At 42.5% G+C, this 27,916-nt stretch overlaps 1 protein-coding gene across 2 annotated transcripts; it reads left to right on the top strand.

Moving 5' to 3' along the window:
- Positions 1-88: 88 nt before the first annotated feature.
- TDO2 (tryptophan 2,3-dioxygenase) lies at positions 89-25,554 on the top strand. Of its 2 annotated transcripts, none has more exons than XM_090036310.1 (12): positions 89-159; positions 588-693; positions 2,837-2,927; positions 5,776-5,846; positions 8,821-8,948; positions 13,465-13,651; positions 15,384-15,491; positions 16,475-16,586; positions 17,205-17,262; positions 18,827-18,906; positions 19,999-20,089; positions 22,392-25,554. In XM_090036310.1, exons 1-12 carry the CDS (start codon positions 125-127, stop codon positions 22,543-22,545), a joined length of 1,221 nt encoding a protein of 406 aa, XP_089892436.1. In that variant the 5' UTR covers positions 89-124; the 3' UTR covers positions 22,546-25,554. The 2 variants fall into 2 exon arrangements, with proteins under 2 accessions (XP_089892436.1, XP_089892435.1); XM_090036309.1 differs by lacking the exon at positions 22,392-25,554 and adding an exon at positions 21,489-22,374 and having other exon boundaries at positions 91-159.
- Positions 25,555-27,916: the final 2,362 nt, after the last annotated feature.

Raw genomic sequence — 27,916 nt, 5'->3', positions numbered from 1 at the left:
AGCAGTAGCTGATTGGCTTATGCATTGGGATCAGGTTACATAAAAGGAAGCTGCAGTAGAATTGGGAACCTTAATAGAGCATATTCCTAGGGAATGTAACTCTGCTTTATTAGATTCTGGAGCCATGAGTGGGTGTCCATTTTGGGGGAACAAATATCAGTGAGTATATTTTTGCTATTTATTCTATTATATGAATTAACAATTTAAGTATCAGGTAAAACTCAGGTAAAACGCTTTAAAATATCAGGTAAAATATCGGCTAAAATTCCCAATATGCATATTGACTATCAAAGTATGAAATAATTGTGTAAATTATCCTCTCTGAAGAAAAGCTAGCTACCTAAGAAATCTTTCAAGCACTGGTTATTAGAAGGGACTCTATATTAACGTACCTAGATATTATAGGGATTGGCTACCTATTTTTGATGTTTACAGCTGGATGTTTACTGTTCATTTTACTTATTATATGTATTTGAGAAACAGAGCTGCCAAAACAGAGCAGTATCTATATTTAAGGTGCACTTATCTTCAGTGCAACATGGTTTATCTGATATTTTCTCTTTTTCATCCAATTATTATATTCCTAGATTCAATTTTAATAAGCTGTCTTTGGAAGATGAGGGACAAGACAAGTCGCAAGAAGGGCTGAACAAAGCCAGCAAAGGTGGGCTTATCTATGGAGACTATCTACAAGTAAGTGTGAACACTGGGTTTTGTTACTGCCCTGATGCCTGTAGTAACTTGAGAGATGACAAATAAGCACTTTTGTTCCCATTGTCAGCAAATGGCCAGTTAGAGTTATCAAGTAAATCAGATGTCATCCCTGTTTCACTCCAGCTTTCCAGATATATTCACAAGCAGGTAATCTACCTCTCAGTGTGACATTACTAAATTCCCAGGTTTTTAGCCATACACTTCCTTGTTCATATGAATGGGATGCTTACATTCTTCTTAACTTGGTAGGAAAACAAGTTAACTGTAATGGGTTTTTGTCTCTTATTCTTTTTCTTAGACATTAAATAGTTTAGTTCTTTATAGCTAAATTATAGGGTGAGCTAAATGGAGGTAGAGGGTTACACTGAGATGCATATAATACACCATTCTGTTAAATCATGGTAAAGCAGAATAAGCAATTTTTTTTAGCAAAATTACCAAGAGGCAAATATTCAACACAGTGTGCAGCTACAATTGGTCATTACATTGTGATTAAAATCAATACCTGGACCCACTTTTTCATTCATTGCACTGATGCAAGTCAAAGTCAGTGGAGTTGCTCTATTATATTTGTAAGTGAAAGATTAATTTATCCTCATATTTATGTAATTTCATTAAAAACATTTATTAAGAGAGATCACAAAATCAAGCACTTAATAGTTTGGGAATTTCAGAGCAAACACTAAATTAAGGTTGCACTGACCATCATCACCTTGTGCATGTGCATTATGATAGTCTAGGCATACATGGTCATACAAAATTTTTCTTTAGGACCTCTGTCTTGTTGAAAATGGATTTCATTCATGTGATTTGTCGAATACATTGGCTGTTTTACTTTCACATTTCTTCCTCTTCTTTTTGAATGAAAAAGCTGGTCCCAGTGGTTTGGGGAACTATATTGCTTAAAACAACAGAGGAAGGTCTAAATGTCTATACTGGGCTAGATTTTTGCCACTCTTTCATATATTAGATTAATAGATGTTCAGATCTGAAGAGACTACTGTGATTATTTAATTTGCTTTCCTGAATACCAGTGCCTTAAGGTTTTCCTGAATTAATTCCTCCTCCCAATGCTTTGGGAGACTTACAGTGTGCAGTTTCTAAAAATATCCAATTTGACTTAAATATATTGAGTGACGAAGAATCCACCATAACTAGGGACCTACCTAATTCACAGGGGCTGCCTCCTGATTTCATGGGCGAAACACGGGCTCAGGCAGTCTTTTATGGGTGGACAGTATTGCATTCCCCCCCCCCTTCCCCATGCCTCTGATTGGCTGAGGGGGTCCAGTAGCCCTACCCCTTTCTGCTGATTGTTGGCAGGGGTTGCCTGTCATGTGACCCCACCCCCTGTTGCTGATTGGCTGCAAGGGCTTTCCAGCATGCAGCCCTACCCCTTGTCACTGCTTGGTGGAGAGGGGCAGGGCCACATGACAGGCAACTCTTGCAGCCAATCAGCAGCGATGGGCAGAGTTGGCAGCCAACTTGCCAGCATCTTTGAGCAGGCAGCAGTCCCCCTCCCATACCCTGACAAGCTGCCACAGTGCTCAGTAAGTATCCCAACCATGGATTTCACAGGCAATGCCAGATTTCACGGAATCCACGAAATCCAAAAAATCATGTATTTGGTAGGTCTCTAACCATAACTTTTGGCACATTGCTCGATTGGTTACTTACCTTCACTGAGAAATAAATTAAACCAGGAAAACCCATTAGCTCTTGTTCTACTTTTGTCTCCTGGGTTGTATTACCTTCTACTTTGACTCCATATTTGGGAATCTTTGGTGGACTGAAAAAACAATCATCTTAACCTTCTCTTTGATCAGCTAAGGAGACTGAAGTTCTAAAGTTCCCTAGTAAAAGTGATGTTTTCCAAATAAAACTTTACTTTGCAAGCAGTTCCAGAGTGGCTGGAAGAATCTATCAATGTATCTTTTTAAAAAACTTAAATGTTCTGTTCCTAAACATAAGCAATAGTGAAACTCCAGTTAAAATTCAAAATGAATAAAATGCAAGTGAAGACCTGAACATTCTTATAAAACTCATTTCAATTTCTTTGAGGGGAAAACTGTTTAAAATCAATATCAGAGTACTAGGATGATAACTGGCTTTTTTTTTTTAGCTGGACAAAATATTGAATGCTCAAGAGCTTCAGAGTGAAAAAAAAGGAAATAAAATCCATGATGAGCATCTTTTTATTGTGACCCATCAAGGTAAGCTGCAAGAGAGAACAAGACTATTGTTATTCAGCATACTTTTGCTACATCCTTTATTTGATGCCATTATATTCCATATAAAGCTTATTCTACATTTCAGATGCAGTTATTAATTCTTAAATAAATGCAAGCTTTTGCACCCACTCACTTACCAATATGTTTATGCTTACATGTATATCTCTACATCATTAGGGTAATGGACTGACACTGTCAAGGTGTGGTGGTGGTTTGGGGTAGACATCCATGCTGATCAGGCCAGGACCCTGGGTTCAAGACTGCAGCCCTGACATGGTCTTGATTAGGTTTCAGTAGTGCAGTGGTTATCACATTTGCCTTACATGCAGAAGTTTGAAACTGGGCAGAAAGAGCTAATGTTGGAAAGTGCAATGGGAGACTAACCTGGCTACACAGTGACCTCTTGAATGAGTTGAAACTCAAAAAGAATTCTATAAAATGTGAAAACTTGATCAGAGGACTGTGGAGAAGCATTAGAATATCTCATGGGCATGCAGGGAAAAAAATAGGAATGCCAAAGTATGATTTGCGATGAAGCTGGCAAGGGACGAAAAAAAGTAATAAAAGGCATTCTAAAAGTATGTCAAGAGGAAGGCCAGAGAAACCATAGGTACTCTACAGAATGCAGAAGGCAGTCTAGTTACAAATGATGCAGAGAAGGCTGAAGTATTTAATTCATTTTTACTTCAGCCTTCACAAATAGGAACAGCTACCAGGTGATTAGTATAGTTAGCAGCAAAGATCGGGAAGGAGACAAATAGCTTCATAGAAGGAGAACAGGTTAGGGATTACTTAGAGGGCCTAGATGCTTTTAAGTTGGCAGGGTTGGGTGGGATGCTCCCTAGGGTACTAAAGAAATTGTCTGAGGTAATTTTAGAGTCCCTGGCTCTCCTCTTTGAGAACTCATGAAGGTTGGGTAAGGTCTCAGATGACTGGAAAAGGACAAATATAATGCTCATCTTGAATAAAGGGGGTCCAGGGAACTACAAATCAGCCTGCCTGACCACTATACCTGGAAAGATCATGGTCCTCAAGGAATCTATTGTGAAGCACCTAGAGGAGAGCAAAGTGGTCAGGAACAGCCAGAATAGATTAATCAAGAGCAAGTCATGCCTGACCAACCTGATTACCTTCTATGATAAGGTGACAGATTCTGTGGATGGGAGGAGAGAGTGAATGTGATATATCTGGAGTTTAAGCAAGGTTTTTGACACTGTCTCCTATAACTTTCTCATCAATAAGCTAAGGAAATACAGCTTAAATGAAAGTATTATAAGTACTGTGCAACTGTTTAAAACATGATCATGTTCAATAGGGGTGTGCGGAATTGGCCATATTTGATTCAGATTCAGCCCGAATCAGGCACAGTGATTTGATTTGTTGATTCAGATCACTGTCCCTAATTCAATTCAGCTGACTCCAAACCTGAAGATTTGATGCTGATCCAGAGAATCAGTGATTCGGTCATAGACACAGCTTTAAATATTTTTTCTATATACCTTGAGGTACCAGGCACGGCTTGTGAATGCTGTGATACTGGGGCAGATGGAGCATCCCACAGGAGCATGGGAGGGTCCCCTGCATGCTCAGCGGTGAACCCAGAAGTGGACCAGAAATACTTCTGCCCCCTGCAGCCCCAGGTGCCCCCCCCAGACCCAGGAGGCACCTGTCACTGAGCCAGGGAGGCATGGGGGGGCGGCCAGCACATTCCCCAGTGGACTCAGAAGTGCTTCTGGTTCACTTCCAGGTCTGCTGCTGAGCGTGCTGGGGAGCCCCCACATGCTCCTGTGGGACACTCCATCCGCCCCACTATCACAGTATTCATGAGATGCCTGGTGCCTTGCGGTATGTAGAAAACACATTTACAATTGTGTCTATGTCCAAATCACTGAATCTTTCTGAATCAATTCAGAGAGTTCCAATTCGATTTGGAGAGATTAAAGGGTCTCCTGATTTGATTTGGACTTGGAGATTTGGCCACTGAATCAAGCTGAATCAGGGAACGAAGCTTCGCACAGCCCTAATGTTTAATAAGCAGTCATCAATGGCCCAATGTCTACTTTGGAGGAGGTATCAAATGTGGGTTCCTAGGGGTCCGTCCTGTGTCTGGTATTGATTAGTGTCTTAATTAGTGCTTTGGATGATGGAACCAAGTGCATGATTGGCAAATTTGCAGTTGACATAAAGTTGGGTGGCATTGAAGACACAGTGAAAGGTAGAACTCGGATCCAGAATGACCTGGGTAGACCGGAGAAATGGTTTGCAATCAATAATATGACATTCAACAAAGATAATTGTGACGCCCTGCACTTCAGATGGAATAATTGCATGCACAGTACAGCCTGGGGATGATTGGCTATGGAGCAGTACAACAGAGAAAGATTTGGGGGTTACAGTAGACCATTAGCTGAAAAATGAGCCAACAGTGTGCTCTTGTGGAAAAAAAAGCTACCAGCATACTATGTTGTATTCACAGAAGTGTCACCTGCTAATCAAGGGAAGTGATTCTTTTGCTCTATTCGGCACTGGTGAGGCTCACCTGGAGTGCTATGTCTAGTTTTGGATGCCACAATTCTAGAAGGATGCAGACAGTTTGGAAAGAGTCCTGCACAGAACAACAAAAATGATGAGGGACCTAAGACACAAGACTTATGAGAAAAGACAGAGTTTCCCCCAAAACTCTTCCCCCAATCTTAGGGACATGCAGCATTAATTTTAAATTAAGATTTAACAGTAAACAGGGAGATAACTGAACCTCCTATATTTTTTTCTTACTTCTTTTTGCAGACCTGTAACAATAACAAACTAAATGCTGTTTTTCTTATTGTAGCTTATGAGCTTTGGTTTAAGCAGATTCTATGGGAATTGGACTCTGTTCGAGTGATCTTTCAAAATGGCAAGGTAATTTATGTTCACATATTTTAACTAAGCAAATCTGAGTGTATTTTTAAATGTTTGAGTTGTACAACATTACATAAACCTGAAAAGTTGTGTTTTTAAGGCTGAAGTTCAGTTAAGTAACAACTGTTTATTGAAACTTTGATCTGTAAATCCATGTACTTTTCAAGGACTGTTTTCTACAGTGACTGATCCTCATAGATTGCTCATGGGCTAGGGACAGAAATTACATATAAACCAGTATAAGTGATCAGAAACCGGTTCGAATCTGTAACACAACAGAAGTTCAGTGCACATAAACTGCTTTCAAAATGGCTGAAACCAGTTTAAGATAAACCTGGATGGATGCAGTATCAGACTCATAGACGACTGGTAGGGGGTGCATGGGGGTGCATGTGCCCCCCCCCGATGGGGCTGGTGGCCCCCTGATGGCTAAAACTGATGCTGTCAGTAGGGCTGGTGCCCCCCCAACAGGGCCACCACTATTAGTAGCTTCTGCAGGTGCCCCTCCAGATTGAGGAGGCACCAGTCACTCATGATCAGACTCAATTGATTTAGGTTAAATCAGTTTATTTAACTTTTGTCCCAGATTCCCTCCAGATTCAAGTTAACGTACAGTCTCCCAGCATCCCAAAATGCTTTGTACCTCCCTGGCAAATTGTGTTTCACTGGGTGGGTGGGCTAGCCTTGGCCCAAACTGTTTGCTCCAGCTGAGCAGGAAAATGTATTCTAGCACCCCCCCATCTCCATCCCTTCCCCAACCGCACCCCCTCCTGAGCCACTGCAGGCATGTGACTGCTTTCAGGAATCAAAAGTGAATGTCTGTTTTCCTGCTTATCATTTCAATCTACGCAGCTTAGACTTAACCTATAAAGACTGAAATAATTCAGCATCCTGCTTTTTGACTGTCTGTATTTAGCCCTGGAGACACCATGTTGGCCAAACTACATACACATACTGACACCACTATTCGTATGGGTTGTGGATGCTAGCCTTGGGAATATTTTACTGCCAAAAATTATTAGGAATAGGGACACAATTAAAATACATATACATATGTATATGGATAAGAGAGGATTCAAGGGATATTGATTCATTTTAATAAATTATTTAAGATTATATTTTTATTTTGAAAATATTCCTTCTAACTTGGAATCTTCTTTAAAGTGTAAATTAAAATCTGTGTGGTGGCACTGAATGCTAGTATATATTTTTCCAAATACTAGAAACAAGAAGCAGAGCTGTCTTCAATGTATAGTTATGATATGACCACATTTGAGAGGAAATATCAAAAAAAGAATAAATGATTTTATGATCTTTGAAAACAGCAGGTCTGAGAGGAATATTTTGAGCATTTATTGACAATTGTCAGATATGAAATAGACTCGATGCATTGATAAAGTGAAAAACTTTATCTTAAGCTTCCCCTGATATAGATCAGCTGGTTAAATTGAATCTTGTAAGTCAGATCTAGCAGTTAATGATTATTATATAAATTAATTGCATTGTTTAGAATTGGACCATGGAAAAAAACAATTTGCCCAATATTTTTAACAAAAAAAATAGTGCTGTTCAGTGAACTACAATATGTTGATGGCATTCTGAAAATTAGAAAATGTTTACCAAAACATTTACTTAAAGTAATGCACCTTTTATAAATTCCTTTTCACACTGGGTAAAAGCAAAAGGAAAAAAGAAGAAAAAAAGTGTGTATTGAAAAAAAACACGTATAGAGTTTTAAAAAGTATGACAACTAGTATTCTGCATATGATACATGACTTCATAGTGCTGCTTCTTGATTTTGTGTAGAAGATAGTTACTAGATCTGTGCGAAGCAGCAGGTATTCACTTCGGGTTTGGATTCAGCTGATTTGGAGGACAGTGATTCAATCTAGAGATTCTAATCACTGTCCTGATTTGATTCAGCCAAATCAGATCCAAAAGATTTAGCACTACTTTGGAGATTCAGCCATAGACGAAACAGGCACCTGACACAGCTGCCTCCAGCTGGTAAATCTGTTGGGGTTGTGGGAAGGGAGAGGGAAAGGTCATGGGGAGGGTGGAATTGGGGCTGGGACAAGCTGCCCAGCCAGGGCAGGGAGGGGCGTGTTATTTTGGGAGGGGAGTGGGGGGGGCACAGGATGTGGGCACAGCAGTGCTCGGAGTGGGGGCTCTGCCCTGCTGGTGATTGCCCAGCTGGGGTGGGGGAGGGAGCAGGATGTGGGTGCAGCTCACTCCAGGTGGAAGGGGGCAAGCAGCAGCAGGACACAGTCCCTGCTCCCAGTGTTGATGTGGGTGCGGCAGCACTGGGAGCAGGATCTTTGCCCTGCTGCCATTTACCAGTTGGTGCAGTGGGGTGCAGGGTGCATACATGGCAGCACTGGGAGCAGGGGCTATGACCTGCTGCCACTTGGCCCCTTGAGCCTGGAGCAAGCCGCACCTGCATCCCAGTCCCTTGCCCTGGCTGGGCAAGTGACAACAGGGCATAGCCCCCGCTCCAAGTGCTGGGTGTGCCTGCATCCCGTGCACCCTCCACAAGTCCTGCACCCCCCACCTTGACTGGGCAGCTTGTCCCAGCTACAGCCCCAATCTCTCTCTCCCTCACACCCCTTCCTTCCCCCCTCCTCCAACCCCAACAGACTTACCAGCTGGAGGCAGCTGTGTCAGCTGCTGGTTTAATCTATGGCCAAATCACCAAATCTTTTCTGAATCATTTTCTGAATTGAGTCAGATGCTTCAAATAGATTCAGAGCTTTTAATTTGGCTTCCAATTCGATTTGGATTCAGAGATTCGGTCCCCGAATCATGCCAAATCTCTTCTGAATCCAGTCGGCTTCCAACGTTTTGCACAGCCCTAATAGTTACATACTATGATGAAGGGCATTTGGTAAAAGCCTGAGGCAGAGATAGAGGGAGAATGTAAAGAAATTTATTTTTTGCAATGTGGTTTTGATGGGTATTTCTTTTTTTTAATAAGGTGAAAGATGAGAGGAACATGCTCAAGGTTGTTACGCGAATGCAGAGGATTTCAATGATCCTTAAGCTACTTGTGGAACAATTTACAGTTCTGGAAACAATGACTGCCTTGGACTTCTTTGATTTCAGGTACAATTTATTACATGCCTAATAAATCCATACTTACACAATTGCCTTCACTAGAGCTGACAATGGGGTTTGAACCCAGAGCCTGCTCCATATAAATAGAAGGATTATGGGAATATTTACATTACACACTGTAGTGTACTGTAGAAATACCAGCCTAGCTCTACATGAACTTTGTGTTGCTCTGGCTAAATTTTTTTTAGAACCCTAGGTAGGTTATCTCTATATGGAACAAAAAAAGAAAAGCATCATCTAGAGCAGTGTTTCACAGCCTATAGGTTGAGATCCAGAAGTAGGTTGCAAGAATATATGAAAGGGTTGTGGGCAAACTTTAAAAATTGATTCTCTTTTAATGGAGAAAAATGTGGAAAACCATGGCTTTTCCCTTGCAGGCTGGCAAGAGTTCCAGCTTGCAAGGGGCTGCTTTGGGCCCCCAATACCCCCTTCACACACATACCCTGCCCCACAACCCACCCCCTGCCCCACACACTTGGGGCTGGGTCCTGGGGGTGGGAGGTAGTGGGTCAGGAGTGAGGGCACTGGGTTGGGACGGGCCATTGATGTTTACAAATGGGTCCCGGTACAAAAAAGGTTGAGAACTGCTGGTCTAGAGATACACAAAGTAGCTCAAAATGAGCTCAGGCACAGATAGAAGTGACGATTTTTGCCTGATCTGGCAATAGAAAGCAGTCTATAGCCATGACCGAACACAAATGCATGGTTGCAGACTGCTTAAAAATGGCTTATCAGGCAGAAATCTGATCCCTCATTGCATGAAGATGTTTCAAAACAGAGTGTTTTCTGTAACTTCTGTCTTAGCAGTCTTGTAGCCTTGAACTTTTTTCAGAATGGGAGGAGGGAAATAGAGCTGAGGGAGTTTGATCTGAGTTTTCAGTGCCCCCTGGACGGTGGCGCCCCTCTGATTTGCTGCCAGTATCTCCAAATGTTTGCAAGCTACAAATTCGTCTTGTCCTCTGCTCCTACCCCTAAACTTCACCATTGTTCCATGAACTCTCCTACTTCTCTTTGGTTTCCATTTAAATACAATACCCATGTGACTTATAATATGGTCACACCATCCATCTCTTGTACACTTCATTTCCTTTCTACCTTCTAATTCTTTCTACTGCCACTCTAGAACCCACCATAAACTCCTGGGACATGCCCAGATGCATGCATATGTGCCTCTTGCAGCATCTCAAACCCATCTGAGACACTGCAAGAGGCACATGTGAGAACAAAAAATGTTCCCCACACTACAAATCTGCAGCACAGGGGTAGAATTAGACCCCTGGATATCCAGGGGTAAAAAAATACTGTGGGGGGTGAAAAAAGCATGGCAGGACATGGTCCCAGACCATGCCCTGAGGCAACTGGAGGCTCAGTCTTCCACAGAGACGCTCTTGTAGCCAGCCAGAGTGTCTCTATGGCTGGCCATTGCATGCTGCCTCTGCAGGGTAAGCAGTGGTGCAGGCTGCAAGGACCTGGACCCGGCTTTGTGGCAGGTAAGTAGGGGGTTGGGGGGCTGGAGAAAGGGGGAGGGGACCCATGCGGGGCCCCATCCCCCGGTTTGTTCCCCCTACTCCCATTTGTTCCCCCAGCTCTCTGTGAGTTCCCCCCACTCCCCATTCATTCCCCCACTCCCTGTTCATTCCCCTGCTCCCCATGCATTCCCCCCGCCCTTCATGGAGTTGAGCCCTGGAGACGAGCTGGGAAACATTCCCTTGCTTGTTTCCAGCTTCCTGCTCATTTACCTGCTTGTCTCCAGCTTTCTGAGGCTGGAGATGAGCAGAAGAATGAGCAGGAGGCTGGAGATGAGCAGGGCAACATCTCCAGCTCATCCCCAGGGGCTCGTCTCCAGTCCTCTGCTTGTTCCCTTGCTCTCTCCTTGTTTCCCCTGCTCTCCCCATCTCTCCCATTTCCCCTGTCTTCTGCTCCCCCATCGTTTCCCCTCTTCCCTGATCATTTCCCCTGCTGTCCCCTTGTTTTCCCTGCTGTCTCCTCCTTTTCCCTGCTCTTCCCTGCTCTCCACTCATTTCTCCTGATATCCCCTACTCCCCCTTCATTTCCCCACCTCCCTGATCGCTTCCCCACCTGTCCCTAGCCCCTTCCCCCTGCATGGCCCGAGCTTACCAGCAGTGGCAGCAGTGATCGGGGCCACTTGGAGTCTCGTGGCAGAGCCCCCCCCCGCAGGGCTCACCCCCGGTACCCTGCCAAGCCAGGCTGCACCTGTGCAAGATGCAGCACTGGCAGCACGTGCCAGGTGGATAGGGCCAATCCCCACTGCCCCCTGCCATGTGGGGGGGCTGTGCCATGAGGTCCCAGTGACCCCAACAGCCACTGCTGCAGCCTGTGAATGCAGGGATGCTGGGGCTGGGTGGGGCAGTGATCAGGGACTGCAACCAGGCAGGGAAACAATGGGAGGATGAGGGAGTGAGTGGGGGCTGAGGCCAGGTGGGGGACACATGAGCCTGAGCCATGTTGGGGAGGGGGCATGTGGCCCCTGTTGAGAGAGGCTGTGGCCCTGTCAGGGGAGCAGTCCATGAGCTGTGCAGCAGGGATGTGCCCTGCGGGGGGCAGGGACCCACCTCTCCTGAGCAGCCTTCCATATGCCCCCTCCACACCCTTAGTTCCCCCACAATCCATCCACAAACCCCACACCCGCAAGCTATCTCCACAAACCCCTCACCCACATACCTGGCCCTGTGGGTCAGGAATGAGGGGACTGGGGCGGGGGGCAGGCTGTGGGTTGAGAGTGAGAGATAAGGGCAGGGGCAGGACACTGACATATCAGTGCTGCTCAGTGCTGCACATTTTGGTGAGCAATTGGGGTAAGTGCACCTCTGATTTTTCAATGGCAAAAAAGCAAAAGTCACTGCCAAACTGCATAGATATTTAGAATTTATTTTATTATGAAGATGGAGGCACTGGTAGGCTTCCAAATTGCTTTAAAATTGTAAATATATCAATAAAACATTGCCCAACTGATTTGATCTCTCTCTTTCTGTATATATGTATGTCTAGTGTTCTTTTGTTTTACTTGTGAAAGAACATGGATGTTGGGGTATTTTAAAGAGTGACTTTGGGATTTTTTTTATCAGGGATTTTGCAGTTTTTAAAAAGGCAACACCAGAATTCCTGCTAGTGAGGCAAGTGGCAGGTCCCAGGTAGAGAAGCCTGCTCAGAATTGGCACCTAGGACCCAGCTGGAGGTGGCTGACCTCCTGACCACTTGGGGCCAGGAGGACATGCTTTGACAGTTCAAAGCAGGCCATGACCCTGAAAACATCTTCTGGGCGATAGCTTCCCAGATGGTCAGGCAGTGGCAGACATGGCAGTAGTGCTGCACAAAGGCCACCTGGGCTGGCACAGCCCACTGGCAGCTGGCCCATAGTTGTACATGCCTCTAATGTCCATGCAGTCTCTATCTGGATTTGGCAGGCATGCAGTCTTGGGGCCACATGCAAGTAGCAGCAGATCACAGCCAGGCAGCAGCACCCACTACCAGACTGCTGCAGTGGGTAGAGGTTGCAGGGAACACTCAGGACTGCTTTAGCAGTCCAGCTGGCAGAATGGGTAGTGTCCCAAGGTACCAATGGGCTGTAGCTCTAGAAGGAGCCAGCAGGGTTGCTTTGCCCCAAGTGGCACAATTTCCCCCACACCAAAGTGCATGTCCAGCATGTGCACTTAGGCAAAAAGCCTCAGCTCAGATTTGCACCACTTCTTTTTGAGCTGCTGCAAGTGCACGTGCCTGCATGTGTGGACGTGTCTCTGAGGTTCTGAGTAGTTATTATAGTAAAACTTTTATACCTTTAAATAAATGGAGTGAAAAATCAATGGGTTAATCATCTTTGGTGGGGGAATAATTACTTTCTGCATATTATTTAAAAAATAAGCCTTTATAATCATAAGGTACATATCAATATTTTCTTATAATATGATCAAATCAATGACTTTCAGTCCCATATATGCCAATTCCTCCATTTCTTACATTTGTGCTGTGCTTACAAATTAATTCTTCCAGCATGCCATAGGTCTATCCTTTTGAAAAAGACAGCAAAGTAGATATCATCACAAAACCTGCCTTATTTTTTTGTCCAAAAGAATACTAGTTCCTATTTATAAAATAATATAAACTCTAATGAACATTTTAGACTTTATTCTTCTCCATTTTAAAGATTCAGAAAGAACAACTTTCTTACTTTCTGTTCAGGATGCAGTTGCTGATTCTATTTAGAAAAAAAAACTTGTACTGTAATGACATTTCCTCCTTAAAGACATGTTTTCATATTATTTTGTTGTTTTACTTTTAAAAACTTTAAAAATCAGATCTGGCTGTACTCCCAAGCTTTCAACAAAATAAGTAAATGACAATATTATATCAGAATCTACTTAATCTATTTCTAATAAGTACACATGTCTAATTATCAATAACATTTAATTTATATATAAATTAGGACTAGGAACTCTGCATATTTTTATAATAATATGTCACTGTTTTATCTTTTTCTAATCACAAGAGAATACTTGAGCCCAGCATCAGGTTTTCAGAGCTTACAGTTTCGATTATTAGAGAATAAGATTGGTGTCCCGCAGAGTCTGAGAGTCCCTTATAACAGAAGACATTATCGTGATAACTTCAAGGGACAAGATTATGAACTCTTGCTTAAATCAGAACAGGAATCAACACTTTTGCAACTAGTAGAGGTAATGGTTTCTTTGTTGTTATTGTTTTTTAATTCCCTTTTCAGTATAAGAAATATTATAAGAATGTAAAAATATAATTTCCATTTCAATATAAGAAACATCATCTGCCTTGGATGTGATTTAAGATTAAGTTCTGTATTGCTTCCCATGCAGATTTACAATTGATTTCAATGATAAATTCTTTTCACTAAGAGGATAACAGAATTGTCAGTTTCTTAAACAATCTGGCTGTTTAGATTTTCTTACAGTTTTAGATTAAGGTTTTTCACTAATCCAAATTGTTTTGGTTACTGACCCTTAATAATTTCTTGTTACCTGAAAAATATAATTGGATATTAAACACATAAGTTTCCCTGTGGAATTCTGAATATTCTGCCTATCTGCTGACTATTTATGTCATAAGTACACTTGTTTCATTTCACATGGACATAGACTACTTCTAGAATGAGAAAACTGTGAAATATTTCTTCCATGAACAAGTAATGTCCTCACCGCTGTGTATCCAAGTGTAAGGGAAAAAGATAAGTGCCAACCCAACATGGGGGGGCGGGGGAAGGGGACGTTGGCAGAATATGTCATTGACATTTATTTTGAGGCAAGTTTAATTTTTCACTCTAAAAAGTTAAGAAGGAAACTATTATTCAGGAGCAATAAGTGCATGTTCATGGTCTCTTATGCACACTTGTACACTATCTTATACACATACATATACCACTTTTATATAACTTTTCATGGATTAATATGACATACACTTTCACAGATAATCAGTTTCCAAGCATATATCATTTTCTATCAATACTGGGCACATCTACACCAGATGGTGTAATGCGCAGTAGCCTATTTTACTGCATATGAGCACATCACATAAAAAACATGCTAATGAGCAATAAAATTAGTCTACTGTGCATTGAGCATCACAAGAAAAAATTTGCCTTTGCTATTGCACATTAGTGTGGGCTAATGTGCCTTTATGTAGTACCTCATATTAGAGGTACTAAACTTAATGCATAGAAGCAAATTACATTAATGAATGTGTCCAGACTACCGATCCTTTTTATGTAATAATCAACCTATTTTAGATGAAAATGGAAGCCAATGGTGTCCTCTTCAAAGGGAACGTTACCAAAGATTTCTGAAGTTTTATTGCATAACTTCCTTTTCAGTGATCAAAAGAAGTCAAAGACTTAAAACAGAGAGAATTTACCAATTTATTCTTTTGATCAAGGATTGCTATATCTATTTTTGTTTCCTAAATTAATGCATGCTTATTTTGCCAGTGAATGCATATTTGAATACAATAAAATAATCAGTCACCTCTGTTTAAGGCTCTTCATATTCAGCACACTTTTGTGACAAGCTAATGCTTATATCATTTCTGTGAGATAGGGTAGTACTTTATCCTCTTTATGAAAGGAAGAAGTGACAGCAAAAGAAGTTGAGGTGACTTAACCAGGTCTTTAGAAGGAGCCTGTGCTAGGGAAGGTACTACAACTGGCGAATCTTTGTCTCCAACTCTGTGGCTATTTAAGAGTAATTCCGAATCTGCTAGATTGTCTGCTGGGCATAATTATACCAGTTGAAATCCCAGTGTAGACCCTAATGTTTCAGTAATGAATACCCACACCAGGAATTATACTGATATAAACACTGTAGCATAATTATATTATGCTACTTAATTATGCCAAAATGTATTAAATATCACACATTAACATAAAACTTTGTTTTAATAAAGGCATGGCTGGAAAGAACACCAGGACTTGAGCAAGAAGAATTTGATTTCTGGGGAAAATTTCAAAAGAATGTTTTCGAAGGTCTAGAAGAAGAATTTGCAATGATCCAGGTAGATATTCTCGATCGAGTGATAAGTGTATGACCAGAAAAATCTTGGAATTTTAATTCCATCTTCACTTTCTGTTTCTTTTCTTTGAATCATTCAGCCTTCAGCAACTTCTAAGGAGAATTGTGCACCCCTTTCAAGCAACTCTAAGCCCCTTTAAAAAGTAGCATCTAAACAAATCTAAAATGTGTGGTACTTCGGGTGATATTTGTTGCCAAAAGGGGGTTGGAGGACCAGGGAGTGAGTAAGAGTAAAACTGAGACCCGCTGAAATCAGTGGAAGTTTTGTTGTTGATTATATGGATAGCAGAATTGTATTCCATGTGTTTGCAGATCAGAGTAAAACTCTTAAGTCCACAGGGATCAAAGCAGGAGGAAATGCTTTTATGTACCACTGTGAAGCAGAGCTGTGGAATTCTATAATTGTTTAATAGGTTGTCCTTTGAGGATATGGCAATGAGGGATACCTGCGTGTAGATTACCATGAGAAAAAATGCGTATTTTTTAGTGTAAAATACTTAGATGTACAAAAATACTGAAAATATGTGAACATAGTGTCACTCTATTCTAGCATTTAATTTTTAGTAATGTTTTGTTTTGGGGTGTGTGTGTGCACACGCATGTATAAATATTTCATCACAAAATCATGGTTTCTAAAATTTAAAAGGAAGATTATATCTTTTTAAAATATGGAGGTGAGGGATGGATTTTGTTTTTAAGTAAAAATGAATTGACTATGCATCTGTGCATGTATTAATTTGAATAGGGTGTGACAAAGGGCTAATTACACATGTCTAAGTAGGGGCATTTTGTGATAATCATGCTTTGCATAGACAGTGGCACATCTAATAGTCAGTAGATATCCTTCTTAAACTTAATGCATACATTCCTAGAGGTGTAATGCTAAAATCCACAATTTTATAACAGATAATTCAGGAACTTCACATTTTCCCGAAACAAATGATTGTTTTGTTTTGTATTTTAAAGACCAAACCAGAGTCAGAAGAAAAAGAAGACCTGCTGGCTGAACTTCAAAAGCAAAAAGATGTATTGCTTTCATTATTTGATGAAAAACGCCATGAACATCTTCTTAGTAAAGGTAGGTTACAGTCGAGTCTATAAAAAAAATACAGTTTAATAAGAATAACCAGACTCTTGCTGAAAACTAATTTAAGATTATATAAAAAATAAATAGGTTCAAAAGGTTTTGATTTTGCTTTTCCATCCTCATTTATCGTGATAGGGGGATTTCCAGGTAATGGTAGAATTCAGGGCACAGTCGCTCTGGAAGAAAGAATTCTGGGAGTGAAAGATGACAATGTATACTTGTTTTTCTATCTAGCATATTTATTTTTGCATTTCTAATCTATGGGGAGCTGTGCAGCTTTGTTGATAGAGTGCCTGGTTATGGAATAGAAGGATCTGGTTTTGATCTCAGGTAAGGGTGGTGGGCTTCCACTTACCATTTCCACTTCCAGTGTGCCCTACACAGCCTCTTATCCAATGGGCACAAGAGCTACCTGGAGGTAAACGCAGGTAGAGTATGATGCTGAACTCATTGCCCCCTTTTCATGCCATTAAAAATGAAACAATGGATTGTTGCCTCCGTTACCCCGATGGGCCTCCCTGGCTTATAAACAGGACATCTTTAAGTTTATTTCTCGTATACTGGAATTTCCCCAAAAAATTAACATTAAAAAAATGTATATCTTTGCAGGAGAAAGAAGACTGTCATACAAAGCACTGAAGGGAGCTTTAATGATTTACTTCTACAGGTAATTCCAAGTGATGTTTCTCCAATGCTTATCGGGGTAATGCTCATAAATGTATACATAACATGAAGATGGAGTCCTGAAGGGTAGATAATGTATTATAGACTGCAGATTGTGTATACAAACAATGTGGAATCAGTTTACTGCAGTTAGTTTTTTGGGAAATTACTTTAGGCCCTGGGTAGGGGTGCTGTTTGAAGCACTCTGGTGAGTGAATATACCAACATATATGGCTGAGGTACTTCAAAAATGATCCGCAGGCCCCCTTGCCATGTTACAGGTATTGCACAATTACCTGGTTAATTGTTCAATTACTTGGAGACTACCTACATGTGCAAAGTAGCTATCATACTGTAAGAAGCTCCAAGCAATGATAAACCTTAAACATGTGTACTAACTTTACAACTGGTTGCACTCAAGCTTTGATTTGCATGTGTACCAGAGTTTTCCCTCTGTGTGGGAGCTCTGTTAGCTGACTGAGTTCCTAGTCACAGGGTGCACCATGCCCAACATAAAGCCACTAAACCCTAGGGATTGTGGCAGCCAGTCCCCAGGGTTTGGGGGTTTTATACACCCCCAGAGCCCTGAGGATCATGGCTGCCATAATACCCAGGGTCCAGGAGTTTCCACCCCTAGTCTCCAGAGGTTTCTGCACACTCCTGGGAGTGTGGGTATGTGTGAGGTGGGGGAAATTGCTCCTGTGGTGTTCAACTGGGGTACATGGGGCTCCCGCCAGAGGAGCTTGCTTCTTGCTAGTGCAGGAGTCCAGGATCAGCCTCCCTCTGCATCAACAATAAGGCATAATGAGATCTAATGTGTGATCCCAGTCAAGCCTCCTGCCATGCACATGTGGTATGGCAGGAGGTATGATCGTGTGAATCATGCATCAGATCCCATTGCACTTTTGCCTGCATGTATAGAGGGGACCTTAGAAAATGAAGAATATCTTTGAAGCATTTCTTTTTGAAGTATTTCCTGAAACATGTATGCTATAGCAGAGTGTGACAAGGGTTGTTCAGCTCTCCAGCTTTCTACAGTGCTCTGCTTCCCACTGTACCCCCACCATGGAAAGGAGCAACAGGCAAGCAGGAGTTTCTGCTCTCCAGCTGTCTGGGGGGAACAGAGCATGCTGGGATGCCACAGAAGGAAGCAATCCCGTCATGCCTGCTGACCAAAAAACACCACCGCTATATGTTGTCACAATGATTTTGAAGCACTCGAGCATGGGAGAGTTGTATGTTCATATGATATTGAAATGATCTAGATAGAGCTCTAACTAGACTGGAATTTGGAGTGCTTCAAATGCAAGTCTGTTTTAGGAATATGTACTGTAGTTTGGTCCTTTAGGTTTTTTAATAGCATATTGTTACAAACATGAAACAGAATGCAACCAACATGTTGAGAAGGTGGAAGAACCTACTGGAATACTTGCTTCCACAAATTTAGGAAAAATACACACATGTACCTTGCACACTTAGACAAATATGGAATTATAAAACAATAACTGATAAGTTAGAATAATTTAAGATAAGTGATTTTCTGATGTCTTGGATTTTACTTTTTCAAGAGAGGAGCCTCGCTTCCAGGTTCCCTTTCAACTTCTAACTTCTCTTATGGATATGGATATACTTATGACAAAGTGGAGATGTAAGTTTCAATCCTGTATTATCATAGAGTATCTTATAGGAACATAAGAAAATTTCCCTTTTTTCCAACTGTATCAACATTTTTTTGTCCTACATGAAATTCTAAAGAACTCTCTCTTTTATTCTGAGGGAAACTTTTTTTTGGCTAAAAACAGAGGTGTGCTACCTCCTTAATATCTGGTATGTAAATATGTAAGGGCTATCACCTACCATAGTTTAAACAGAAGACTTCCATGATGTGCCTAAGGTTTGGTCAACATTTGTATCTAAAGGACTACTATGTGGGCACATCTACATGTGTCTATTAATGTGACGCAATAAATTCTGACACTTATCACACTGGAGTTTATTGCTCCTGGATGCTGCATTTACACGTGCAGCTGGGACCACAGCATGCTGAGCCAGATCAGAGAAGCCCTGGCTGGCAGAAGGCCCAGGGGAGTCAGCCTGCCAGCCTGAGGCTGCTCCAACCCAGCTCAAAGTGCTGCAAAAGTACTGGCTGGGGCACAAGGGTGCTTCACTGTGGGGCTAGCCAGCAAGCATCTCCCACACTGAAGTACCCTGGTGCTGCAACCAGCCGCATCAGCATCTACATATGCGGTGTTGCCGAGTAAAAAAATTCTGCAGCAGGATAGTACTTGTATCTACAAATACTACCCTGCTATGGAGTTTATTAGTTTTCTGCAACCTAATATTGGACATTTACTGTTGAGCTAACTAGGCTACTCTGCAGTAAATGTCTTGTGTAGATGCACCCTCTGTTCCCCATTTCTCATGACTATTCTCAACTACGCAAAATACTTTTCTGCCTTTGTGTAGATAAAAGAATCTAACAGGGTTCAATTTGTGACATGGCTGCCAAAAATACCACTGAGCTAGTATGCAGCATACTATAGGGCTCCTATCTTCCTGCAGACCTACTGGGTCAGCCTCTCTGTGAAATCCCAGGAAGATGTTCCTAAGATGTCTCTGAGTCCTTCACATGAAATTATGATAGGATGCATTCCACTGTCTGACCAGATTTAATGAGTGTTTGAACTATCAGCACTGTTTAGTTTAGTGAGACACATGCTGTTTGGTTTGTCTTGCCTAGATAACCATGTCTGCATGGTGCACAGAATGATTGGCAGCAAAGCTGGCACAGGGGGATCATCAGGCTACCAGTATTTGCGTTCAACAGTGAGGTAAGAACAGAGAAACTTGACTTACCTTTCATCTTGCCCAAATCTGTGTTTTTTCACAATTAAAATTAAACATGACTATATATATAGGTATCAGATGAACACAAGGTTTTTGTTGGTGCAGTAATTTGCTGGTGCCCTGCCCCAGGCCATGCCCTCACTCCCAAGCCACAGCCCTCCAGCCCTGCTGGTGCCCCTCACTCCCCACCCACAGCTCCCCAGCCCTGCCAGTGCCCCTTACTCCTGACCCACAATCCCTGGGCCGTGCTGCTGCCCCTCACTCCTGACTTGCAGTCCCCCAGCCCTGTTGGTGCCTCTCACTCCAAACCCACAGGCCCCCAGCCCTGCTGGTGCATTTCACACCCCACCTGCAGGACCCAGGCCCTGCTGGTGCTCCTCATTCTTCATCCACAGCCCCCACCCAGGCCTTGTTGCCCTGTTCCCAGCCACCAGTGTACAAGGAAGGGAGTGGGTGTGTGTCAAGTGGTGGAGGGGGGCCCAGAGGTGATGCAGTGGGAAAGGCATGTGCCTGCCACCAAGATTTCTGTGTCCCCAGTGGGGTGCAGGCTGCAGCCAGGCCAGACCAGCAGAAGCAGGGAGCTGGTGCTGGAGAGAGTGCCTCACTGCTATGTTGTGGTGCAACAGGAGCAGCAGCGACGGCAGAGTGGAGTTGTACCCCCATTGCTGCTGGGTGTGCATATGATGCGTTCCCTTGGCAGCCATGGTGGCGTGGTGTGACACTCCTTTCCGCATCAGGTCCCACACACTGGGCCATGGAGACAACTCCTCCAGAGCTTGTTCAGCCCCACTGCAACCTTGCGCCGTGCTGTGGGCACAGAAATTTCAGGGGGCACATGCCCTCGCCACCCCTCTGCCCATGTAGCCTGTTCCCCCCTACCCCACGTGGCCTGTGCCTCTTCCAACCCCCCGACCATCCCTCACCCCTGTAGACTTACCTGGAGCAAGCTGCTTTCCAGTGCTGCCCAGGTGCCATGTGCATGTGTGAGGGCACATGCATGTGGCGCCCCTTGCCTGTTTGCCCTTCTACCACTCCTTGCAGCCCCAAGCAGCCCCCTGCAGCCTGGAACTCTGCCAGCCTGCAAGGGGAGCCCACAGTTTCCTGCATTTTTCTCTTTTAAAGGGGGATATCTGTGATTTTTCTCCTTTAAAAAAGAAAATCTGTGTTTTTCTGCAGTGAACACAAAACCTGGATCCCCAATCATAATTGATATACCTCATGCAGGTTTTGTGGTTAGCAAATGTCCAAATTGTTTAACAATGACTAGGTAGCTAGTATGTTATTACCTCTACTTTAGTAAACTAATCAGATCATTACCTTGTCCTCTTCCTGACTTTATATTTTATTTTGTCCACTGTTCTTCTCGTATTTCTCTCTCTATAGATTCTAAGATGGTTGGGGACAACAATTATTCTCTATCAGCATATTGTACTAGGGGGTCTGCTGACCCTGAAGGTCTTTAGAAACCACTAAAATAGAAATGAATAAATAATCATTCTTTTGCACCATGTACAATCTCTTTAACTCTAATGAGATTACCTAAACTGGAGACATTGTGTTCTCTGCTACTGGCAGAGTACTGCAGATGGCTGGATTAAACTGCCCTGTCATTCAGCAGTGCTATTTTGTCCACCCAAATCACTGCAGGAATGTAGCTATCCTGTTTCTGGTTTCAGAATAAGATATTATGTAGTAAGTTTCAAACTACCTGGATATTAGCAACTGTCCCAATATTAGTTCAGCTCCCTGCAATGATATCTAAGATACAAGTTATCATTAATTTTATAAAACAATCAGAACCTGGGTTGGTAGAGGTTTTAATTTGGTGTCTGAATACAGTAATATCTTGGACTAATAAAGCCCTACAAAATGTTTTAAAACTTTAGTCAATTGAAAGAATTTGAAGTATGTATAGACTACAAATAGAAGCAAGAGCACAAGTGGTTTTGACCAGCAACCAAGCAGTTTTTTGCTGAGTGGTTTGTGCTTTGTAGCTCAAAACTAAAAAATATCAGGGTACAAAAGCCCATACTGTAATCACATTAATTAAAAGTAACCTTTTGCATTCAGTTCCAGTTTGGGCTGCTATGCTCAATGAAACACACCTGAAAACATTACTAATGGACATTTCCATTAGAATTTTCTGGGGCAATGCTGATACAGTATACCCCTCAAAAACTAGGGAGGTCTTCTGGTTAGGTTCCCATAATTAGGCTGTGTATGGGTTGAGTAATGGCTCCTTTAAGCCAACATAACAATATTAATACATTTGATTTTATTTTTCAGTGACAGGTACAAAGTGTTTGTGGATTTGTTCAACCTTTCAACATTTTTGGTGCCAAGACACTGGATACCAAAGATGAACCCAACCATTCATAAATTCCTTTACACAGCAGAATATTGTGACAGCTCTTACTTCAGCAGTGATGATTCAGATTAAAAAAAAATTCTACCCAAGTGATCCACTTTGAACTGTAATGTGACCTGATTCTCACTCTCCATGAAATCCTTTGAAATATAATCAATATTATAAGGCATGTATATATATTTATAAACAACAGGCTAAAAGCATTTTAAGAATGTGATGAAATTCCGGCTACATTATGAATAATGTGATTTACAGGTATTGCAAACTAAATGTTTACATTAAGTTCTTTTTAAAATAGTGGAAAAACGGAGCGAGAAGGCAGTTGAGACAAACAGAATATACAGAGATTAAAGCGTAACTTTAAGTTAAAAACACAGGAAGTGCATCTATACGACATAGTTTAGTGCACAGTAAAGTGTCACCATCTACATGTGCATGTAGTAAATCACTGTGCAACAAATTAGTTTGTTGCACAGGTACTAGATAAAATGTGCAGTAGTGACTGCCCAATAGCACTCATATAGATGCTGACCAGGAGCAAATTTGCTCCCAGTCAGCCACACCAGCAGGGTGCCACAGGATGCAGGGGAGGAGGGGGAGTTCTCTGTCCCCAGTCCTGGCACTGGTTAGCTCCCAGCTGCACCCCAGGAGCTGACAGCCAATCAGTGCTGGGATAAGTCACTCTCTGCTCTCCCTCCCCACCTCCATCCCAGCACTGTGTGGCTCCTGGCTCCCCACAGAAGGGGACTCACTGGCAGCTGTATGTCCCAATGTGCATTGGGCTGGGAGAGCTCTGCTGGCTGCAGCAGCAGCTATCTCCCGGCCCTGTGCACATCAGGACCCCTCCTGATAAGCACACGGCAGGAGACAGCTGCCACTGCAGACAGCAGAGCTCTCCTGGCCCTGTGCACATCAGGACTGGCCCGTATGTACCTTGCCAGCTCCTGGGCTAGCACGCCAGGGGAGCCTGAAGCTCTCCCTGCCAGCTGCAGGGGGGCAGAGCAGGGCAGGAGCAGTCCTGTACTTGGCTGCTCCCATTGGGAGCAGGTTTGCTCCCAATAAGGTGTACATATAGACATGCTCCCAGGGAAGGCTTATTGTAAAGTATTATACTGTGCAGTAAGTCTGTATCACATTAATAACACCTGTAGAGCTACCTGGGATCAGCTTAATTTTTAGTGTTAATGCTACTCATTTTGTTCAGTATTTCTCAAGAATCTTGAGATCTATTTGTAGAGACCAAAACCACACTTATTACTAATACATGGAAGAAGTAGTTTTAAAACTGTATTTACTTGGTTCACATTTATAGCTGTATTTCTATTAGCTTGTGTAATGGAAGTGGACTAATCATTTTCCATTATTTTAGCTTATTTCTAGTCAACTGCTGTCAAGTCCTTAAGCATAGTGTTGCTAGGGAATACTTATTTGCTTCAAAATTGTCCCTACTTGGAATATTTTTTTAAATATTATTTTTACCTGGCATAGGTCTTTTAGAAAAATCCAAAGACAGAGTCAGCCAAATTGAACCTGATAGTTTCCCTGAATATTTTATCTGAGAAGGAGAAAATATTTTGGAATCCTATGTGCCTTAGCAACACATACAAATGTAATTATAAAGAAGTAACATCTTTTTAGACAGAACTATCTACTAGTCTGTTATACTTGATGTTTGTAACCTATAAACAAAGCACTTCATTTTCTACTTCAGACAAAACAAGTGTTAAAAATTAACGCTCTTTACTCCTTATTGTTATTGCTCTTATTCAAATGAAGTTAGTGATAGTAAACCATACCAGAATAAAGGCACTGAGAAGAGAAATCTTTTGTTCACAGCATTGGTGCAGCAAGAGTGGTAGTAAAACATGAAGTTTTATCAAGTTATCCTGCCAGTGTGCCTCAATTGGACCTTACTGCATTACCTCAAAGGAGACGGAAATCCTGAGTATACATTTTTATTCACATATTTGTCCTCAGAACACCTTGATACTTTTTATAGCTTGAGGTATAAATTATTACGGGAGTGTTCTTCAAAAACATTTACAGGCATACCTCGTTTTATTGCGCTTCGCAGATATTGCGTTTTTTTAAAAATTGAAGGTTTGTGGCAACCCTGCGTCGAGCAAGTCTATCAGCACCATTTTTCCATCAGTGCCATTTCTCCAACAGCATTTGCTCACTTCGTGTCTCTGTGTCACATTTTGGTAATTCTTGCAATATTTCAAACTTTTTCATTATTATTATATTTGTTATGGTGATCTATGATCTTTTGAAAGAAGTTCTACTGTGGGTAAAATGCTATCAAACAGCATCGAATGCTACAGAGAAATCTTTCATGAAAGGATCAGTCAGTTGATGCGGCAAACTTCATTGTTGTCTTATTTTAAGAAATTGCCACAGCCACCCCAACCTTCAGCAACCACCACCCTGATCAGTCAGCAGCCATCAACATCGAGGCAAGACCCTCCACCAGCAAAAAGGTTACGACTCGCTGAAGGCTCAGATGATGGTTAGCATTTTTTAGCAATAAAGTATTTTTTAATTAAGGTATGTACATTGTTTTTTTAGACATAATGCTATTGCACACTTAATAGACTACAGTATAGTGTAAACATAACTTTTATATGCACTGGGAAACCAAAAAATTCGTGTGACTCGCTTTATTGCGATATTCGCTTTATTGCGGTGGTCTGGAACCGAACCCGCAATATCTCCGAGGTATGCCTGTATCTTGTTCACTTACTAGTCTGAGATTATCAGGAGGGATGAGATGGGAACAACTTGTAAATGTAACACCACACAAGTAATACCATTTTGGTACAGTAGAATCAAGTGCACATTAACATCATTTATCTAGCCTCAGATAGCACCTACGTTCATGTGTTTTCAATAAGTAACAAGTGTTACTGGTTAATTGTCTTGATCAGGAAAGCATATTCTCCACAACTAGCAAAAAAATCTGTTATAAGAAAAGGGCTTCACTAGAAGATGATACAAAAATATTTCAAGTGGAGGCATCAGATTTTGTTCTACGCTACCTGGAAATCAAAGGCACCATAATAAAAAGGACATCAGGTTAAATTATATATATTCGAATTCTTTATTTTAGAAAGAACATCATTAAAATAAACAAAGGTTTTTAACACCCAACATCTTTACTAGAAAATATGTAAAAATGATAAAGTACAAAGTATTGAAGTTTGTAAAACCTCTTCACAGTTCATCTAAAACATGCATATGTTTTAAAAAAGAAGCATATATAGTCATTTTAAATTATTTCTAAATAACAGAAATTTATGAAAAGCTACAAAGTGGTACTAAAATGCTTTAAAAATCACAATTGGCATTGCTGTCTCTTCTATACACCTCAAATCAGCAAGAGCTGGAAACCATCCAGTGGTTCCCTTTGACCAACATAGGGAAAAGAGCAGATTTAAGTGATTCTTCTACAGGAAACTTATCCAGCTATCTGTGGCTGCTTGGAATATTTCCATGAAAGTGTAGTAATGCTGGAAAACTGACATGAGAAAATGAGTGCCTTCTGCACTGTCCTGCTAATAATTAACTGATGATTAACCCTTAAAAAGGATGGAATGCAGAACTGGGCACCCTTTTTGAAAGGATGGTTACATGCTGTAAATTTCCCTTTTGCACTTGGCAGAAATGTTAGACAGGGACATAGAAAAAGGAGGCTGAACCAAGGCTGCTCTGCCACACTTATTCCAAGTTGAGTAGCCTATCTGCAAACTGATGTACAAAATGAGGGTACAGCATGTGTTTTAATATCCCAGATTCATAGATTCATAGATTCATAGATGCTAGGATCGGAAGGGACCTCAATAGATCATCGAGTCCGACCCCCTGCATAAGCAGGAAAGAGTGCTGGGCCTACATTACCCCAGCTAGATACACATCCAACCTTCTCTTGAATACCCCCAGGGTAGGGGAGAGCACCACCTCCCTTGGGAGCCCGTTCCAGACCTTGGCCACTCGAACTGTGAAGAACTTCCTCCTAATATCCAATCTAAATCTGCTCTCCTCTAGCTTGTGGCCATTATTTCTTGTAACCCCCGGGGGCGCCTTGGTGAATAAATACTCACCAATTCCCTTCTGTGCCCCCCTGACGAACTTATAGGCAGCCACCAGGTCGCCTCTCAACCTTCTCTTGCGGAGGCTGAAAAGGTCCAGTTTCTCTAATCTCTCCTCGTAGGGCTTGGCCTGCAGGCCCTTAACCATACGAGTGGCCCTTCTCTGGACCCTCTCCAGGTTATCCGCATCCTTCTTGAAGTGCGGCGCCCAGAATTGCACGCAGTACTCCAGCTGCGGTCTGACCAGCGCCCGATAGAGGGGAAGTATCACCTCCTTGGACCTATTTGTCATGCATCTGCTGATGCACGATAAAGTGCCATTGGCTTTTCTGATGGTTTCGTCACACTGCCGACTCATGTTCATCTTGGAGTCCACTAGGACTCCAAGATCCCTTTCCACTTCCGTGCCACCCAGCAGGTCATTTCCTAGGCTGTAGGTGTGCTGGACATTTTTCCTCCCTAGATGCAGCACTTTGCATTTCTCCTTGTTGAACTGCATTCTGTTGTTTTCTGCCCACTTGTCTAACCTGTCCAGGTCTGCTTGCAGCTGTTCCCTGCCCTCCGGCGTGTCCACTTCGCCCCATAGCTTAGTGTCATCTGCAAACTTGGACAGAGTACATTTCACCCCCTCGTCCAAGTCGCTGATGAAGACATTAAAGAGTATCGGTCCAAGCACCGAGCCCTGCGGGACCCCACTGCCCACACTCTTCCAGGTCGAAACCGACCCATCCACCACAACTCTCTGGGTGCGACCCTCCAGCCAATTCTCCACCCACCGGACTGTGCAGTAATCCAAGTCACAGCCCCTTAACTTGTTCACCAGTATGGGGTGGGATACCATATCAAAGGCCTTCCTGAAGTCCAAGTATACGACATCCACCCCTCCTCCTGCGTCGAGGCGTTTTGTGACCTGGTCATAAAAAGAGACTAGATTGGTCAGGCACGATCTACCTGCCACGAACCCGTGCTGGTTTCCCCTCAGCATAATTTGTCCTGCCGGGCTCTCACAAATGTGAGCCTTGATGATTTTCTCAAAGATTTTGCCAAGGATGGAGGTGAGACTGACTGGCCTATAGTTACCCGGGTCCTCCTTCCTCCCCTTCTTGAAAATGGGAACCACATTGGCCCTTTTCCAGTCCTCCGGGACTTGACCCGTGCACCACGAGCATTCAAATATTCCCGCCAGTGGCTCTGCAATGATGTCGGCCAGTGCCTTCAGTACCCTCGGATGGAGCTCATCCGGGCCTGCCGACTTAAAGGCATCCAGTTCCTCCAAGTGACCCTGCACCACCTCAGGGTCCACGCATGGAAGTCTGGTGCCTTGCTGCTGCCTCCCTACACTCCCAGTGAGAGAC

The sequence above is a fragment of the Crocodylus siamensis genome, chromosome 2 (genome assembly GCF_052110815.1).
Source record: "Crocodylus siamensis isolate JL-2025a chromosome 2, ASM5211081v1, whole genome shotgun sequence".
NCBI lineage: Eukaryota > Metazoa > Chordata > Crocodylia > Crocodylidae > Crocodylus > Crocodylus siamensis.
This window is presented reverse-complemented; position numbering and strand designations above follow the sequence as displayed.

Bases quoted from the DNA above. Each gene is read 5' to 3' on its own strand.
- TDO2 (XM_090036310.1), top strand. From the start codon at position 125: ATGAGTGGGTGTCCATTTTGGGGGAACAAATATCA. The intron at 5,847-8,820 runs GTAATTTATGTT...TTTTTTAATAAG, and splicing joins TGATCTTTCAAAATGGCAAG to GTGAAAGATGAGAGGAACAT. The intron at 13,652-15,383 runs GTAATGGTTTCT...GTTTTAATAAAG, and splicing joins CACTTTTGCAACTAGTAGAG to GCATGGCTGGAAAGAACACC.